The sequence below is a fragment of the Mercenaria mercenaria genome, chromosome 10, assembly GCF_021730395.1.
Source record: "Mercenaria mercenaria strain notata chromosome 10, MADL_Memer_1, whole genome shotgun sequence".
NCBI lineage: Eukaryota > Metazoa > Mollusca > Bivalvia > Venerida > Veneridae > Mercenaria > Mercenaria mercenaria.
The window spans coordinates 60,167,502-60,186,802 of record NC_069370.1 but is presented as its reverse complement, the minus strand read 5'-3'; the positions used below and the strand labels follow the sequence as shown (position 1 = coordinate 60,186,802).

Sequence of the window (19,301 nt, the reverse complement as noted above, 5' to 3'; positions counted from 1 at the left end):
CCATGGTTAACCATAATTAAATCTTGTGTGGCTTTAGTTGTTAAAACTCGGTCTCGCAAAATGTGTTGACATATGTAATTGTTCTGCTGTACTGACATTACATGCTGTCTCTGCTACAACGCTTACTGATATCCGTTATGTCTCTGACATAGGATAGGCTAGTGGAGATACAAATTATCTGACATGCAATAAAAGTTGAAAAGATTTTATGAAGATCTTCATTTAATCTACCAACATTTGAATCGACATGGTAAACAAACAACAAAACTGTCCATAGTTTACTTACAAATTTACTGCCACATTATTGGTCTCAGCTGTGCTGCTTGCAGCTTGCTTTCTCGTCACAACCTTAACTGCAATTGAAAGAGTTACATAAGTTCCATCATCATAGCACAACACAACCAAACATGTAACAACAACTCAGCCCATTTAGAGTAGCAACTGACTAATTATTGAAGGGAATATAGATGTTGTACTGGTTTTATTTTAAGTATAGTCTGAAGTGCATATAAGCAGGATTGAAAACAACCTCTTTGGGTTAAAAAAAGCTTTTGTAGAACTTATCAGTTATCCAACATACTTACACAGTGAACGTGCTGGTGTCCCTGCTGGCTCCACATTTGAAGTTGTGGTTGAATCAGTGTCTTCCTGGGGTGGTGCCTCTGTATCGGCTGAAGGCTGTGTAGTTATTACTTCTGGGCCAGGTAATGGTGCAGCTTCTGCGTCTTCTCGAGGTGGTGCTACATTAACAGTCATGGGTGCACATGGTGCCTCTACAATACGTTTGCCAGGTGCCTGTTGGAAAGGAATGGCCACAGGTGCCATCTGGTGCTCTGAATAAAGTCAAAACAAAGCTTTATCAACATGTTGGCATCGTTTAAATATTGACCTGAAAGTCAATGTGTCTAGCTACCAATGATGTGTGTTATAGGTGGTTTAATAACATGTTGTAATGTGAAATATTTCCATCTCTTTCATTGTGATAAAGCTTCAGTAGTTTTTCTGCTGTAACATTCTGCTGTAACAAGTTTATTGCATAATAGTGTTCTAATGTCTTATGTTATAGACAAAATGGAGATGATTTACCTGTCAGAATGTTTTCTATAACTGCTGCCTCTACATCCACATCAAAAACACGGCACTTCTAAACCTTCTTCATAACCCCCATGCAGACATTTTTTGTTCTTCCCCCAGGTAGCTCAGCAGCGCGCTGTTGAATCTGGCGTGGCAGTTCGACAGTTCTCAGTGTCAGACATGAACCATTCAATTTCACATACTCGGGGATCTGGAAAATAAACCATTATATTATTAATACTATGTGAAAGATAAGGGTATTTACAGTTGATTTTCCTAACTATTTTGGATTGAGAGACAGGGACAATTATCTGTTTCTATAAACGATCAGTTTATTTGTTTTGAGGCAACATGCACTGTTTTAGATTCAATGATTAATGTGGCATGTATTTCTTTTCCTTGTGAAATCTTATACTTCTGTTCAGTAAACATTATAGTCAGCTAGCTTGTTTATGCTGAATATGTTTTCAAAACAGTGTTTGTCAAATGTATTTTTAATGTCTGGGTTAGTTTATTTATAATAGCCAAGGGGTTATACCTGCTCTGGGGCCAAGTCAGATACTATGTCAGATACGAGCCGACTGAAGGTTCCATGGTTTGCTGCTATTTTGTTCACACTGTGCCCAAGACACTGCATATGGGATGGAATGATTTCCGTCTGCAGGTATGTAAAAAGTTCATCTGACCATGGCAGATTGAGTGCTTCAAGTATCTGAAACAAGCGTTATTGAAACAAGAGTTGGCTAACAATATGTATATCATTTTAGAAACATCTAATAAAAAACATCTTACTATCAAATACCAAGTAAAATTGAAAACAGCATAACCTAACCACCTTTGTAGCCTAGTGATACAGTGCCATTTCAGCGGGCTATTGTTGGTTCAATCCCCTGCCTTGTCATTCTGAAGACGTGAAACATTGTACTAGTGGTACTGTATAAGTTACTTCATTACTTGTTGCTCGGCATTAAGAGCCTGGTGTCGGTACCATATGAATGAGTGGGGTGTCATGCCTATTGCGTGATATTCCAGTGAGGCATTTCACTCACTGCCACAAACAGACAATGTCAATTAAGACTGAAAAATTGTTAAAAAAGATGCACAAGGTTATAACACACTAAATAGTTGTTGTTCTTTATTCTATATAAAATTGACCTAATTCCAATGACCGTAGCACACATCAGGACCCATTTTAAATTTCTGTAACCTACATTTTCTTGAAGAATATTGTCAGTACTAACTAAAAATCAAAAGAAAAGTGGGGGTCATGTTTGATGCAAGAAAAATAATTTCAGTCAAACACACAAACTGCAAAATCAGCTAAAAAATGAGACCCCAAATTATACTGGTGGTGTATGATCTACGTTTCCATGAAAAATTTTGTAATGTTGTTATTTCATTATGAAAATGCTACCTACATGTCAAACATAGACCTGTCATGTGATTTTAGCAAAACAAGAGGACCATGATGGTCCTGAATCGCTCACCTGTCCCCACATGACCCAGTTTTAAACCGAGTATGATGTCGTTTTTTTCTATTATTTGATATTGTGACCTAGTTTTTGAGCTCATGTGACCCAGTGTTGAATCTGATCTAGATATCATCAAGATAAAAATTCTAACCAATTTTCATGAAGATCCACTGAAAAATATGGCCTCTAGAGAGATCACAAGATTTTTTATTATTTGACCTACTGACTTAGTTATTGAAGGCACGTGACCCAGTTTCGAACAAGACCTAGATATCATCAAGGTGAACATTCTGACCAATTTTCATGAAGATCCATTCAAAAGTATGGCCTCTAGAGAGGTCACAAGGTTTTTCTATTTTTAGACCTACTGACCTAGTTTTTGACCGCAGTTGACCCAGTTTCAAACCTGACCTAGATATCATCAAGATGAACATTCAAACCAATTTTCATATAGTTCCCATGAAAAATATGGCCTCTAGAGAGGTCACAAGGCTTTTTAGTTATTTGACCTACTGACCTAGTTATTAAAAACACGTGACCAAGTTTCGAACAAGACCTAGATATCATCAAGGTGAACATTCTGACTTATTTTCATGAAGATCCGTTGAAAAGTATGGCCTCTAGAGAGGTCACAAGGTTTTTCTATTTTTAGACCTACTGACCTAGTTTTTGACCACAGTTGAACAAGTTTCGAACTTGACCTAGATATCATCAAGATAAAAATTCTGACCAATTTTCATACAGATCCCATTAAAAATATGGCCTCTAGAAAGGTCACAAGGTTTTTTTGTTATCTGACCTACTGACCTAGTTATTGAAGGCACGTGACCCAGTTTCGAAACTAACCTAGATATCATCAAGGTGAACATTCTAACCAATTTTCATGAAGATCCATTCACAAGTATGGCCTCTAGAGAGGTCACAAGGTTTTTCTATTTTTAGACCTACTGACCTAGTTTTTGACCGCAGTTGACCCAGTTTCGAACCTGACCTAGATATCATCAAGATGAACATTCTGACCAACTTTCATACAGATCCCATGAAAAATATGGCCTCTAGAGAGGTCACAAGGTTTTTTTATTATTTGACCTACTGACCTTCTTTTTGATCGCAGTTGACCCAGTTTCGAACTTGACCTAGATATCATCAAGATGAACATTCTGACCAACTTTCATACAGATCCCATGAAAAATATGGCCTCTAGAGAGGTCACAATGTTTTTTTATTATTTGACCTACTGACCTAGTTTTTGATGGCACATGACCCAGTTTCGAACTTGACCTAGATATCATCAAGATGAACATTCTGACCAACTTTCGTGAAGATCCCATGAAAAATATGGCCTCTAGAGAGGTCACAAGGTTTTTTTATTATTTGACCTACTGACCTAGTTTTTGTCCGCAGTTGACCCAGTTTCGAACTTGACCTAGATATCATCAAGATGAACATTCTGACCAACTTTCATACAGATCCCATGAAAAATATGGCCTCTAGAGAGGTCACAAGGTTTTTTTATTATTTGACCTACTGACCTAGTTTTTGATTGCAGTTGACCCAGTTTCGAACTTGACCTAGATATCATCAAGATAAACATTCTGACCAACTTTCATACAGATCCCATGAAAAATATGGCCTCTAGAGAGGTCACAAGGTTTTTTTATTATTTGACCTACTGACCTAGTTTTTGATCGCAGTTGACCCAGTTTCGAACTTGACCTAGATATCATCAAGATAAACATTCTGACCAACTTTCATAAAGATCCCATGAAAAATGTGACCTCTAGAGTGGTCACAAGCAAAAGTTTACGCACGCACGGACGCACGCACGGACCCACGCACGCACAGACGACGGACGACGGACGCTGCGTGATCACAAAAGCTCACATTGTCACTTTGTGACATGTGAGCTAAAAAAAAAAAAATGCAAAGAAAATAAGGCAAATAGCTCTACAGAGCAAAAGAACTGAGGACTATTTGTATCCGCTATTATGCGACTACCATTTTTTTTCGCGCCATTTTTCTTTTTAGTGTCTGTATGCCTATAAGAAAAACTTTTTTCTCTGACACTGTGCCAGTTTCATTTGAAATGTACAAGAAACCCAAACGCATGAAAGAATACAAGGTTTTAGCTTGATATCAACAGTTTCCAAGTTTTTATGGCATTTTCAGTACCATAAGACAAAGCATCAGATTTTGTCAAAAATAGCTGTCACGACATAATTTTGAAGCAGTTACCCTAAATGCAGCCTTGTTTTGCCCTGTTTTGACATTTTCTGCTCTGATGTGCATGCAAATTACACATTTAAACTGTTAAATATGTTCACTTATACCTCTGATGGCCAGAAAATAGCTATCAGTAGGCTATAAATATGCAGTTTTTGAAAAAAATACACCCAAAACAGTGAAAATGTGATATTTTTGGGTTTTATCCTCATTTTCAACGAAATAGCAATAAATTTGTCATTTTCTATCAAATTCTAATCAAAGTAGCCCATTTCCACCATCATCTGGCCAGATTTCAATTTTTACCAATGTCATCTTATAGGTTATAACACACTAAATAGTTGTTGTTCTTTATTCTATATAAAATTGACCTAATTCCAATGACCACAGCACACATCAGGACCCATTTTAAATTTCTGTAACCTACATTTTCTTGAAGAATATTGTCAGTACTAACTAAAAATCAAAAGAAAAGTGGGGGTCATGTTTGATGCAAGAAAAATAATTTCAGTCAAACACACAAACTGCAAAATCAGCTAAAAAATTAGACCCCAAATTATACTGGTGGTGTATGATCTACGTTTCCATGAAAAATTTTGTAATGTTGTTATTTCATTATGAAAATGCTACCTACATGTCAAGCATAGATCTGTCATGTGATTTTAGCAAAAAAAAAAAAAATGCAAAGAAAATAAGGCAAACAGCCCTACAGAGCAAAAGAACCGGGGACTATTTGTATCCGCCATTATGCGACTACCATTTTTTTTTCGCGCCATTTTTCTTTTTAGTGTCTGTATGCCACAATCACACCAAACAGAACCTGAAAAATTTGGTTTTATCCATAGAGTACTATGTGCTAGTATAAGCCATTCCAGCTGTCTTTTTTCTCCACTCTTTGAAAGACCTCATATAATAAATATTTCCATTTTCATTCCAGTTTTTTTGCATTGCATTGTTTGAGACATATCTTGCCTCTCTGACACAGTTTTATATGTGACCATGACTGAGAAAATGGGTCCAGATGAGGAATTTTGACATTTTCAGGTTTTTACATATTTAGAAAGTATATTCATTCAGAAATAAATCCTGAAAATTTCAGATGAAAATCTTCAAAACTGTCAATTTTATGACATATTTCGTAACATAGATATTAAAAATAAAAACAGTACATTTCAGGTATCCTTTCTTTCTAGTTTATTTCTCACATACTGGTAATGGCTAACAATTCTGAAATAAATTTATCTTTTGTTACAATTGCATGATATAAGTAAGATCCCTTCTTAATACACAAAATGATAATCAATTAAAATCTACAACAATTTTTATAAAAATATTTCTAAAATTGTGTTACCATGGCAACAAATATATTAAAATCCCTTTTCTATTATAAAACTTAAAAAAAAACATGTTAGCTTGAAATAAGGATTTTAAAAAGTAAAATATTTTAAGGCATATGTATTTACAAAAATAAACTGAAAATTTCCCATGAAAATATTAAAAATGTTTGGTTTTATGACAGTTTTTGTAACATGGGTAATAACCATAAGAATAAGATAGATTTGTCATTGTTTCTTCATAACTTGTCTTTTACATGCTGATAATAAATGACTACTTTGGAAAAACAAGAACCTTCTATTACTATGAAATTTTATTTTTGTGATGCTTTCTTAAAACAGAAAAATACAGCTAATTTAAATATATGTTATATTTTCCATGAAAGCATTATTCAAATTGCGTTACCATGGCAACATATGCAATAAATTGCTTTTTCTACAATAGTACTTAAAATAAAAGCTTAATTTAAAATAATGTTTCTTGTAAGTTGAATATAATGAAGTATATTTATTCGAAAGTAAAATTTGAAAATTATATGTGAAAAGATATAAAATGTTTGGTTTTATGACAGATCTCGCAACACGGGTAATAACCACAAGAATAAACTATTTCAGTCGTTGTTTCTTCAGTTTGTGTTTTCACTTATTGGTAATCACTGGCTATTTTTGAATAAATGAATCTTCTTTTACAAAGAATATTTAGATATTCACTTAAAGTGCAAAGATCTAGTTGGCTTCACATTTTCTATAAAAGCATTATTAAATTATGTTACCATGGCAACATATGCATTTGATTCTGTTTTCTACAATAGTACTTTAAAAAAGAGCTAAATTTGGAAGTGTTTCAGATAACTTGAATATTATAAAGTGGTATGTATTAAAAAATGTTATCTCAAAATTTCATGTTAAAAAATTAAAATGTTTTGTTTTATAGAGAATAACAGGCTACTGTCTTTTGATATCAATGTTATCAGGTCGAGGCTGATATGGGCGGAAGGGGTGAGGGATATGGGCTGGAAGGGGTGAGGGAACCGAACCCCTTCCGCCCATATCAGCCGAGACCTGATAACATTGATATCAAAAGACAGTAGCTTGTTATTCTATTTATCATGAAACTCATACAAACTGCCTAGAAAATCATATGTCTTCTTCTCTTATTTCGTAAAAAATATCTTCTGAAGCAAAAAATTAAATTTATATTTTACGGATTTGAAAATTCATCCGCCCCTGAAACTCTGAACGAAACAATACGGCAGCCATATTGAATTCAACTCCGACAATGTTTTTGACATTCTGATATTCTTGTAAAATAACAATGAAATAATTTCTTACCTGCGTAAAAATAAAAAAATCATCATCTTGAATAAACCAGAACATGCTTTATTTCCATATTATACAACATTTGACTCAGGCAACTACAGGTCCAAAGCACTGAAAATTTCACTTCCAGTTCCAGACTTTAAAGTTTTTTTTTCACTAAATTTACACTGATCCAAGAATTATAATTAACTGATTCAAGAATAATAAGTAACACAAACACTTTTGCTAATACTTAATAAAATGTGCATGCCTTAAATAAGGCATAAATCAAGAATAAGTATATCATACATTGTCAAGTGTATTGTAAACCTTTCCAAGAATCGATCCATGTAAACATTGTGATGTCATGATGAACGTTTCACAATGAGGTCATTCAGTGCTATTGTCTGTGTGATAAAATTAGAGACAACCATATTCAAGGAAATTTGCTGAGATTACAGAATCTATTTAGAAAAAAATATTGTGCAACATTGAAACTGGACTCTAAATAAAATTTAGTCTGGAAGGAAACTGATGTAAAAACTAGTCCGTCAATATGGGAGGAGCTTAATTTTGATATCAGGTCAATGACCTGATAACAAAATAAAATATCAGGCAAGTGATATCAGGCACTTTGCATAGTAGTTGCATGATAAATGACAGTGATTGTAACATGAGTAATAACTATAAGAATAAGACATTTCTGTCATTGTTTTTTCATAACTTGCCTTTTACCTGCTGGTAATTATTTTGAAATAAATGAAACATATATTACTATTGATTTTTTTTTATTGTTTATGCTTATTTTAAAGTAGAATACCAGAAAGTACAGCTAATTAAAATTTTTCCATATTTTCTAGGAAAATTGTGTTACCATGGCGACATATGTTTTAAATTTCCTTTTCCTACAATAATACTTAAAAGCAAGAGCTTATTTTAAAGAAGTATTTCTAATAAGTTAAATACATGTATTTGAAAGTATAAGTATTCAGGAAAGAAATCTGAAATTTTCACATAAAAACTTTAAAACAGCCATGTTCTGTAACAAAAGTAGTTATGTAAAAATAAACATTTCAGTCACTCCTTTCCTCATAATCTATTTTTTCACTGGCTAGTTAATTATAACTGACAATACAAAAAAGTGAACATTCTTTTACCATTACATTATATACTGTAGATCCCTTACTGAAATACAAATCCATAATTTCAATAAAATATAATTTGAAATATGTTACCATGGCAACATACATACTAAATTCCTTTTTCTAAAAATACTTTAATAATTAACACAACAGCTTAACTTTTGATGAAGGTTATACTGCTAAAAACTCTGATGAAAAGTATATATCTATTTCCAGCCAATACTTTAATGTAGGTAACCTTTACTTGATGTTTAACACATCTATATGAACAGCAAAACAGGCTAAAGTGTTGTGTATTAAAACGTTTGAATTCAACAACAATTTCTATCTTTTACATTCACTTCCTTTTTTTCAGTTCTCAGAAAAATCCTCGCTAATCACAATTTCAGTTTTCAGTTGAAGTGGTTTCGGACAAACAGAATCCTTTGACTTTTGAGACAAATACTATTCTCTTATGAGTTCATACAGGTACCATTGTCAGGCTTGTGTCATTCCATGTCAATAATATTCGTTTGGCAAGGGGGAGTAGATTTTAGTAAGTTAACTGGACTGTCACTTTTAACACTAACAATCCATGTGTTTCTGCAGACATGATAAAGTGGCAATACTGGGTTATCTTCTTCAAAAGTTTAAAATATTGTGATAAGATATTTCTCCACTGGTAGAATGTGACAGAATTTAAATCATTGTTGACCAACTGTGCAGTGTTATGACCTTTCTTTGATGACTGACACACTGTGTCAGCAATATCATGTATTATTAAAAGTCTCAGCATTCACCCTCCTCCACAGATTCTTCTAAATTCAAAAGTGCAAGTCAGATTCAAACTTTGCATGGTCTGTGATCATTGTTGAATATTCAATCGATCTGTGATATCCTGTAACAAATAAGTAAAACATTTTATTTTAAATAATTAACCATATTATTTTAAATAATTAACCTAGGAGTCTCTTTATTTAACAAGAGAGCCATGATGGCCCTATATCGCTCACCTGTTATCATTGCACTTGAGGACAAGAAGGCCCTCAGAAAAAATATCTAAGTCCAAAGGACAGGAACAACAAAGGGAAGAAATTTAACCAAAAACAAAAAAAAATTCTTACAAGGTATAGATATGTCAAAATACACCTAAAAATTGGAAGTACCATCCATGTTGTACCACAAAAAAGTGGTCTCGATTTTTCCCTACGGCCAATAATAAAAAAGTTACTAAAAATAAGCTATTTATAGTAAACTAAAAGGGAAGTAATTAAAAAAAAAATTGTAAGTGAACAAAAGAAGGATCTGCCAAATACATCTGTTGACACAAATGAAATTTCAGATCAGTATCTTCATTAGTTACGGAGATATACCCATTTTAATTTAAAATAAAGGGAGGTAATTTGACATAAAATCAGTCCATAGTTATCTACCCTGATTGTCTCAGTCCAACTAATAACAATAATGAAATTTCAAATAAGTCCTATAGGACTTACTGATATAAATCCATTTTGATTACAATCAGGGGAGGTAATCAGATATAAAACAACTCTGGAACCTTTGATTGGATCTGATTTGTCATGGAATCCAAGATTTATTGTTGTTGAAGATATTTTGGAAGTTTGTATCAAATAAAACCAAAAATGAAGTCTCTATATGGCTGCAAAAGCCAAAATAGCCAATTTTGGACCTTTAAGGGGCCATAACTCTAGAATCCATAAAGGAATCTGGCCAGTTCAAGGAAGGAAGCAAGATTTTGTGGTGATACAAGTTGTGTGCAAGTTTGGTTAAAATCAAATCATAAATGAAGCTGCTATTGTGCAGACAAGGTCAAAACAGCTAATTTTGGCCCTTTCAGGGGCCATAACTCTGGAACCCATTATGGGATCTGGCCGGTTCAAGAAAGGAATCGAGATCTTATGGTGACACAAATTTTGTGCAAGTTTGATTAAATTCAAATCATAAATAAAGCTGCTATTGTGCAGACAAGGTCAAAATAGCTAATTTTGGCCCTTTCAGGGGCCATAACTCTGGAACCCATAAAGGAATCTGACCAGTTCAAGAAAGGAACCAAGATCTTATGGTGATACAAGTTGTGTGCAAGTTTGGTAAAATTCAAATCATAAATGAAGCTGCTATTGTGCAGACAAGGTCAAAATAGCTAATTCTGGCCCTTTCAGGGGCCATAACTCTGGAACCCATAACGGAATCTGGCCAGTTCAAGAAAGGAACCAAGATCTTATGGTGATACAAGTTGTGTGCCAGTTTGGTAAAAATCAAATCATAAATAAAGCTGCTATTGTGCAGACAAGGTCAAAATAGCTAATTTTGGCCCTTTCAGGGGCCATAACTCTGGAACCCATAATGGGATCTGGCCAGTTCAAGAAAGGAACCGTGATCTTATGGTGATACAAGTTGTGTGCAAGTTTGGTTAAAATAAAATCATAAATGAAACCACTATCGAGCAGACAAGAAATTGTTGACGGACACACGGACGGATGCACGGACTGACGACGGACGACGGACGAGGGGTGATCACAAAAGCTCACCTTGTCACTATGTGACAGGTGAGCTAATAAAAGCAGAGTTATCACTATTTGATAATAGATGATTCTTTAATTTCTTACAACCAATGCTCTAAAATATAAACAGACTGACAACAGCGTGCTGTCAGTATATAAAATGTACTTCGTTTGTAGATTTTGATTACTGCAAATAGGATGTTCTAAAAAAACATTTTTGCATTTATTGGGTTAACCCTTAACCTGCTAAATTTGTAAAATTGACTACTCCATCTTTAAATAGAGGCAGTACCATTTATACCTTATAGGGGGTTCTCATAGAAAATTTGCAAAGTATCAAACACTGCAGATCATGATCAGACTGCAAAGATGTGCAGGTTGATCTTGATCTGCACAGGTTGTAAAGACAGACATAGCTGCCTCATGCAGCCTAAGGGTTAAAAGTATACACTGTTTTAACAGCTATCAAAAATGGTTGTTACCTAGTAAAAGTCTCCAAAGACTGTACCACAGCAAGATATTATTTCTATTCTAGCTAGCAACGCTGTCAAAATGGAATACCAATACAGGTAGTGATGTACCATGCTCACAAGTTGTCTGCCCTTAACCAACTGAGTTGCTTCATAAACAAGAGGAAATGCTTGCATTCCTGAAAAAAGATTTAAAAGTCTTTGGTAAAAGTATCTGTTATCTTCATGTATCTCAGGAACCTTTACAGTCTTCATTCTAATCTATATTCTTGGTGCAATAAAACTGGTAAAAAAATTCAATCACATCACAATGTCTAAGTCAAGAATGGGTTAATTGAATTTGAAAATAATCACATTACAATTAAACTAAATTACAATTAATTGATTTACTTTGAATACTTAATTAAAATTCCTATTATTTAGAACTATATTCTACAAGTGAAAGAAATATCAACTTATACACATGTACATGTTGTGTTAAGCATTCAAATCATCCATGTACTTATTGAGTGCCACAGACTTTTCTCAGGCTAATAGCCAATGTAATGAAGACTACACCAACTGATCCTCCTCAAAACCAGATTGTTGAAATTAAATTTCAGTAATGCCAGTTTTGTCTGTTTAAGCCATTTAATAGTCATAGTACATACATTGTACAAATCATTAGTGTAGAAGTAGACTTATTTTGAATTGACCCCAACAAAACCTAGACAGAGGTATAAATAAATAATATATTGCATTAAAATTTTAATAAGAGCCATTAGCTGCATGTTACTTACCTGATTCCTCAAAGCACATCCAAAATATGTTACATTTTCTTGGGCTCTTAAAGTAAACAGACCAATTTCCTGGCTGTTGTAGGGTATATGAACCAGCTGTATACTAGTAGTGGAATGAACCATCAAAGGAACAAGGAATATCATCTGAAAGAAGATACATTACATGTACTGTAAACATCACTAAAATCAAAAACTTCATGAATACTAAATTAATAATGTGATTGTGAAAGGTTTCATTAACTTACCACAAAATACTATAAAAGTTATTATACTATGAATCTATTTTTTACAGGATCATAAATTGTTTACACACAGCAAGGCTCAAAAATTTCAAAATTAAAAAGATTTTCATTATATGGCATAAATTCCCACTATCCAAAAAAAAAAAAAATCATCCTGTTACAAAACATTCTGAATCAACAATAATAGAAAAAGAGAGTAGTCACCAGACAGAAATAACATGACTTATGAGACCAGAGCAAAAACAGTTACCATTTTATAAATGGAAGTGTCTAGACATCCGGTAACCAGAAACCTAGCCGGTGTTCTAGCCAACCAGTAACAGGATGCCTAGCCTATCCAAATTTCTATCCTATAGGGGTTTTCTAGGTGTCCGGTAATCAATTTTAAAATATTGTATATGCTTTGCAGGTGAATATTCAAACAAATGCTAAAAATGATACAATAAATTTATTTCCTTACAGCATTCATATATAAAAAGATCGCCGAACAGCTAGAAAAACATTCGCGGAGAGGCTAGTCGTATTGTTGCCGGACAGCTAGAATGCAGGGTAGGCGTCGGTTACCGGACATCTGCATATTTCCTTTTAAAATACCTTGGCTACTACTTGAGAGGGGACTTTTTGAGAAATGATGTGACACAGGCAGGCATCTATAAGTCTGCATTAAATTTATTAATTATCATTGCTACATGTATATTGTATTTTCCATAATAATGCTTACTATGGACAATGAACTAATTTGATGAATCCTGGTCAACTCGAGTAAGAAGCTGCCTACCTTCAATAATCTTTTACAGGTCTGATGTCTAAATATTCTTTCTGTAGTAGACTGTTATCAATCATGTAACAAGCAGTCGTACTTGAACGGTCAAACTTTTGCTAATTAAAACATGTGTAAAAAAGCTGCGCGCGTAAACTTGGCGCAATTTTAAACGTCGTTTCTCGATATTACGTCATGCCGCATCTGGACCGGTTTTCAAAGACGACGTCACATATAGTTCGTAATTAAAGGGTGATTTCATTTACCTGGTTTTTAATGAATGCTTTAGTTATAATATTTGTTACATTAGAACAGATATTTACCTTTGTCATTACAGTTAAGAGCACAGCCATACCCTCAACCAGCCTAACTTCTAAACTCTTGCAACAAGTCATAATCTGGAGGGTCATCTTCCATATATCAACTGCTGTAACACCGTCTGTAAGACTTAACATACCAGGTAGTGCAGCTGAAGCCTTGCGGGCGCCATCCTCCAGCTGCATCACATGGGCCACATCACTGACCTCTGCCTTCTCGAAGAGGATAAGATTGAGATGGGTGTAGCATCTGAAATGACAATTAATTGTGTGTCACAGTATTATATCATCATTATTATAGGTCTATATAGGACAGTTTAATTTCAGTAATTGGTCTAGCTACTTGCTTTTTAAAGAACCAGTGTTTTCATTAGTTGAGTACTTTGCTAGAGTACTTTATCAAGCTTGAAACTTTTTTTCCATTATTAGATGAGTAAGTACACTACAAACCATAATTCCTCTGAACCTTATAAGGATACTTACCGTTTGGAACCTTGTAATTTTTAGTAAAAAATGCATTATCCTAGTCATACATGCAGCATGTGCAATAGTTCTGACTGTTGTACATCATTGTTAATTGATTAAGAACCTCAGTTACCATGTCAGACATATTGTCAAAAACTTAAGAAAGCATCCTTTTTTTTGTTTTACCTACTTGAAAAGCACCCAGGTTTTTTAAACAGTAAGGAACATTGATCAGTTCATAGTTTAATTGCCTATATTCAATTCTTTTTGAGAAATGTACATAAACTTACTTCTTTGTTCCTCCCAAATCAAAGTTGGCTGTCACTAAACAACCTGTCTGGGGCTGTAGATTGCAATCCTTGGTTCCCCTAATGGCGCCATTTCCCAAGTCAGTTGCCAGCTGGCTCACATCAGCTGCCTCAGTGGGGTCATCCCAAACAACTGGTATCGTAGACATGCTGCACAGCTCAGTTATTGCAGCCAGAGTACATCTGAAATTATTGTTTGCATGTTAGTCTAAATACATTCACCTTGTAGCCATTCATTTAAGTAATTAAGCCAGTTACCATTTTGTAAATCTGTCTTCCATTGTTCTTTGGTGCTTGTTTGTATCAGGTGTTCTTTGCTTTGTAAAGTTTGGTATTTCAGAGAGCAGTATTGAAAAACTTGCAATATTTAACACATTTTTGTTTTGCGGAAAATGCAGGCCTTATCTGAAACCTTGTTTGAAAAAAAAAAAGTGGTATCTCCACTTCTTTTAATTCATTTCATAAATTGTTGCTCACATATATTGAAGCAGTAAGAAAACTCAGCTTTAACTTTCAGACTATTACACACCTCGAGTAGACAGAATCAGACCCTGTTACATTAGCCATGCACTGGGCGGTCAGAGTCTTCCCACACATTGGCTCCCTGTAAAGAAGTGGCAGGTTGAAGTGTCCAACTTCTCCAAGTAACTTGCGATACCAACACATTGCCATCGTCGATGCAAGCGTCATTAAGGTCGCTGGAAAGTTATGACCTTGCACAGTCCTAGCTAAAACCAACCACTCCCCTATTGCAGCTAACTGAAACAAGAAATACATTGTGAAACTTTACTAGTGCATCCTAGTCATAGTTAATTCCTCATTGCAGACAAATGTTTTTTCTTGTCTGCTGCAGTGGTACATGGAAACAAAACTGTTCTTTCTGTGCCAAGAAGGAATTGATTGATACAGTATCTCATTTGTCATTTGTTTGTATATTTGGTGGCATCCTAGACCAGTAATTTTATGATAAATTATGACAAATCAATTTTATCTTCAGGACAGCCACCTCAACATTATTTATTTAATACTTGAATATCAAATATGTATAAGAAGATTATCTAATGCTTACTGAAAATGGCATCTCTATTGTCCTGTACAAATGAGCAGGCGGACAACCTGGCCATGATTCGATCCAGATGTATGGTGTCTCTTCTGAATTGACCTAAAAGAAATAGCAATTGGAAACTTTTACACAGACCTGTGTTTCTTAATTATTTTTTTTAATCTTTGTTATATTTCATCTACACATTACATGTCATGCAAAACCGGATAAAATAAAGCAACATTGTAGTCTTCTGAATTGCTTGACATGTATCACATTCCTTAAATACTTATTGAAATAATATAGAGCATAACCTATAGCAGAGCCATGTTTTAACATATCAAAACAATACGAGAAGGTTGTAAGTGTAGACTGAGTATATACACAGCATTTTTGTAGAGTGGAGAAATGTTAAAAATATAGCTGTACGTATCATTCTGTCATATCATTTCGATTCTGTCGACTAATATGTATTTTATGTTAACAAGTAGATAAATATGGGAACACTATTTCATGGCACATAATATAGTAGATCGACATGACATCAATGTGTAAAAGTGTTGTAACAGGGTTAAATACTGGTGGTATTATGTCCCTTGAAATAACTTGCGTAGGTAGAAGTCTTGCGTGTTATTCTAATAGTCTAATAGATACAGTGTGTGAGAAAGTGCAAAACCCATCTAATATCATAAATTCTGAAAGTCTTCTATGTGAAGTAGATCAAACTGGGTAGCAGTCTTTGATATGTTGATGTGATGCATCATTTCTTTATATTATAATTTCTAACAATGCAAATATCTGAAATAGCTCACCTCAACACCGGCCCCAGAGAACATTTGATTAGGGTTTAGCAGAGTTATGTCACTGTTACGTTGTCTTCCAACGTACTGAACAAGCGTCTTCTTGAACAATGCATCATCTGAATAGTTATATTATCATATTTTTTCATTGTCTCTTCCCAGTTCAATCATTATTTACAGTTGTAGAGTTCATGCATGGTAGATAATATGATTTTGGGACAGTTTTGTGACCATATTTTCTTTATTGACTTCAATTCCAATAATGTTGTTGAAACAAAGCTTTCTTGCAGACCTGCAACCTTTTCAAGACAGATCACTTTCATATTCACCAATAGTGATAACAGTTTTCAAACCAACATTTTGCTAATGTGCACTTTATCATTCTTCAACTTTGCATTATACAGCTTTTTTGTTTTTAAATATGCAGTTGGTAGTAGTTATCATATCAGAATGATCATATAAATATTATACGACATAGAATTATGTTTTAACAAACATTTTGTTTTTATTTTACAGTACTTGTTAGATGTATGATTGAAAAAATCCCTTCTTCCAATATGAGACTGCATTGCAATTGTAATACTTCTGAAAGCAATTTTATAGATGTGTAACACAGGTGCCAATAATTCAGTTATGTGTATATGCTTCATATTGTGCATCATAACACTGTATGTATATACCTTGTTCTCGCAGAGTTCTGTCTGCTGCTGTCATAAGATGTAGAAGCTCCTTAGTGAAAGTTGAAAATAGACCACCATCTTCCATTATACCATCTACACTGAATGAGGACTGCAATCCCTTCACAAAGTGGGCTACATCTGTTTGTGGCTGAGACCCTAAAAACCAGGCAGTCCTGAAACAGAACAAGAGGGCCATGATGGCCCTATATCGCTCACCTGTTATCATTGCACTTGAGGACAAAGGACAAGAAGGTCCTCAGAAAAAATATCTAAGTCCAAAGAACAGGAACAACAAAGGGAAGAAATTTAACCAAAAAGAAAAAAAAAATTCTTACAAGGTATAGATATGTCAAAATACACCTAAAAATTGGAGGTACCATCCATGTTGTACCACAGAAAAGTGGCCTCGGTTTTTCACTACGGCCAATAATGAAAAAGTTACTAAAAATAAGCTATTTATAGTAACGTAAAAGGGAAGTAATTAAAAAAAATATATTGAAAGTGAACAAAAGAAGGATCTGCAAAATAAATCTGTAGACATAAATGAAATTTCAGATCAGTATCTTCATTAGTTATGGAGATATACCCATTTTAATTTGAAATAAAGGGAGGTAATTTGACATAAAATCAGTCCATAGTTATCTACCCTGATTGTCTCAGTCCAACTAATAACAATAATGAAATTTCAAATTGGTCCTAAAAGTACTTACTGATATAAATCCATTTTGATTACAATCAGGGGAGGTAATCAGATATAAAATAACTCTGGAACCTACCATTGGGTCTGATTTGTCATGGAATCCAAGATTTATTGTTGTTGAAGATATTTTGGAAGTTTGTATCAAATAAAACCATAAATGAAGTCTCTATATGGCTGCAAAAGCCAAAATAGCCATTTTGGACCTTTAAGGGGCCATAACTCTGGAACCCATGATGGAATCTTACCAGTTGAAGAAAGAAACCAAGATCTTGTGGTGATACAAGTTGTGTGCAAGTTTGGTTAAAATCAAATCATAAATGAAGCTGCTATTGTGCAGACAAGTTCAAAACAGCTAATTCTGGCCCTTTTAGGGGCCATAACTCTATAACCCATTATGGGATCTGGCCGGTTCAGAAAAGGAACCGAGATCTTATGGTGACACAAGTTTTGTGCAAGTTTGATTAAATTCAAATCATAAAAGAAGCTGCTATTGTGCAGACAAGGTCAAAATAGCTAATTCTGGCCCTTTCAGGGGCCATAACTCTGGAACCCATAATGGAATCTGGCCTGTTCAAGAAAGGAACCGAGATCTTATGGTAACACAGGTTTTGTGCAAGTTTGATTAAATTCAAATCATAAATGAAGCTGCTAATGTGCAGACAAAGTCAAAATAGCTAATTCTGGCCCTTTCAGGGGCCATAACTCTGGAACCCATTACAGGATCTGGCCTGTTCAAGAAAGGAACCGAGATCTTATGGTAACACAGGTTTTGTGCAAGTTTGATTAAATTCAAATCATAAATGAAGCTGCTATTGTGCAGACAAGGTCAAAATAGCTAATTTTGGCCCTTTCAGGGGCCATAACTCTGGAACGCATAATGGAATCTGGCCAGTTCAAGAAAGGAACCAAGATCTTATAGTGATACAAGTTGTGTGCCAGTCTGGTAAAAATCAAATCATAAATAAAGCTGCTATTGTCCAGACAAGGTCAAAATAGCTAATTCTGGCCCTTTTAGGGGCCATAACTCTGGAACCCATAATGGGATCTGGCCAGTTCAAGAAAGGAACCAAGATCTTATGGAGATACAAGTTGTATGCCAGTTTGGTAAAAATCAAATCATAAATAAAGCTGCTATTGTGCAGACAAGGTCAAAATAGCTAATTTTGGCCCTTTCAGGGGCCATAACTCTGGAACCCATAATGGGATCTGGCCAGTTCAAGAAAGGAACTGTGATCTTATGGTGATACAAGTTGTGTGCAAGTTTGGTTAAAATAAAATCATAAACGAAACCACTATCGTGCAGACACGAAATTGTTGACGCACGGACGGACGCACAGACGACGGACGACAGACGAAGGGTGATCACAAAAGCTCACCTTGTCACTATGTGACAGGTGAGCTAAAAACAAGTAAATTATAAAAAAGAGTTTGAAATTTCCCTTGTACAGAACAATTTTATTAATCTGAGGATATGTATAAAAATATTTTTCAATAATAAAGTTTTAGAAAAATATACAGATCACAGCTTTCCCGGTATGGGCACTTTGACAGCCTCATTGACTTTTTCCTGAACCAAAACTAACAAAACACTTGAACCTGTGGATATATTTGTCAAGTCTGTTGATAACACACTGAGCTAGCTTACTTTAGGCTATATTCATTGACACATATAAAATTCTTAATGATTACCTCC

The 19,301-nt window shown here is 34.5% G+C and overlaps 2 protein-coding genes across 3 annotated transcripts in view; both read right to left on the bottom strand.

Annotated features, from left to right (window-relative positions):
* The window catches only part of LOC128546429 (uncharacterized), a 60,272-nt gene extending 59,447 nt beyond the window's left edge, over positions 1-825 (bottom strand). Inside the window, exons 1-2 of the mRNA XM_053516943.1 lie at positions 585-825; positions 295-353 (exon numbers count right to left, since the gene is read on the bottom strand). Coding sequence (XP_053372918.1) covers positions 295-353; positions 585-825 — 300 coding nt within the window. The remainder of the gene's footprint in view (positions 1-294; positions 354-584) is intronic.
* LOC123550391 (uncharacterized) lies at positions 68-17,317 on the bottom strand. 2 transcript variants are annotated; one of them, XR_008372818.1, is made up of 10 exons: positions 16,909-17,317; positions 16,241-16,347; positions 15,456-15,548; positions 14,916-15,145; positions 14,369-14,569; positions 13,620-13,863; positions 1,613-1,786; positions 1,087-1,285; positions 585-833; positions 68-353 (listed from the first exon to the last, which is right to left on the bottom strand). XR_008372818.1 is itself a non-coding variant. In XM_053553195.1 (8 exons), the coding sequence occupies exons 1-8, from the start codon at positions 17,132-17,134 to the stop codon at positions 1,145-1,147; spliced, it is 1,416 nt and encodes a 471-aa protein (XP_053409170.1). In that variant the 5' UTR covers positions 17,135-17,317; the 3' UTR covers positions 891-1,144. The 2 variants fall into 2 exon arrangements, 1 of the variants encoding a protein (XP_053409170.1); XM_053553195.1 differs by lacking the exons at positions 68-353; positions 585-833 and having other exon boundaries at positions 891-1,285.
* Between the last annotated feature and the right edge of the window lie 1,984 nt (positions 17,318-19,301).

Excerpts from the sequence above, each read along its gene's own strand:
- LOC123550391 (XM_053553195.1), bottom strand. The coding sequence starts at position 17,134 with ATGATAACAGGTGAGCGATATAGGGCCATCATGGCCCTCTTGTTCTGT. Across the intron at positions 15,146-15,455 it reads CAATAGAGATGCCATTTTCA|TTAGCTGCAATAGGGGAGTG; the intron begins GTAAGCATTAGA and ends TTCTTGTTTCAG. Across the intron at positions 14,570-14,915 it reads TCTGATTCTGTCTACTCGAG|ATGTACTCTGGCTGCAATAA; the intron begins GTGTGTAATAGT and ends CAATAATTTCAG.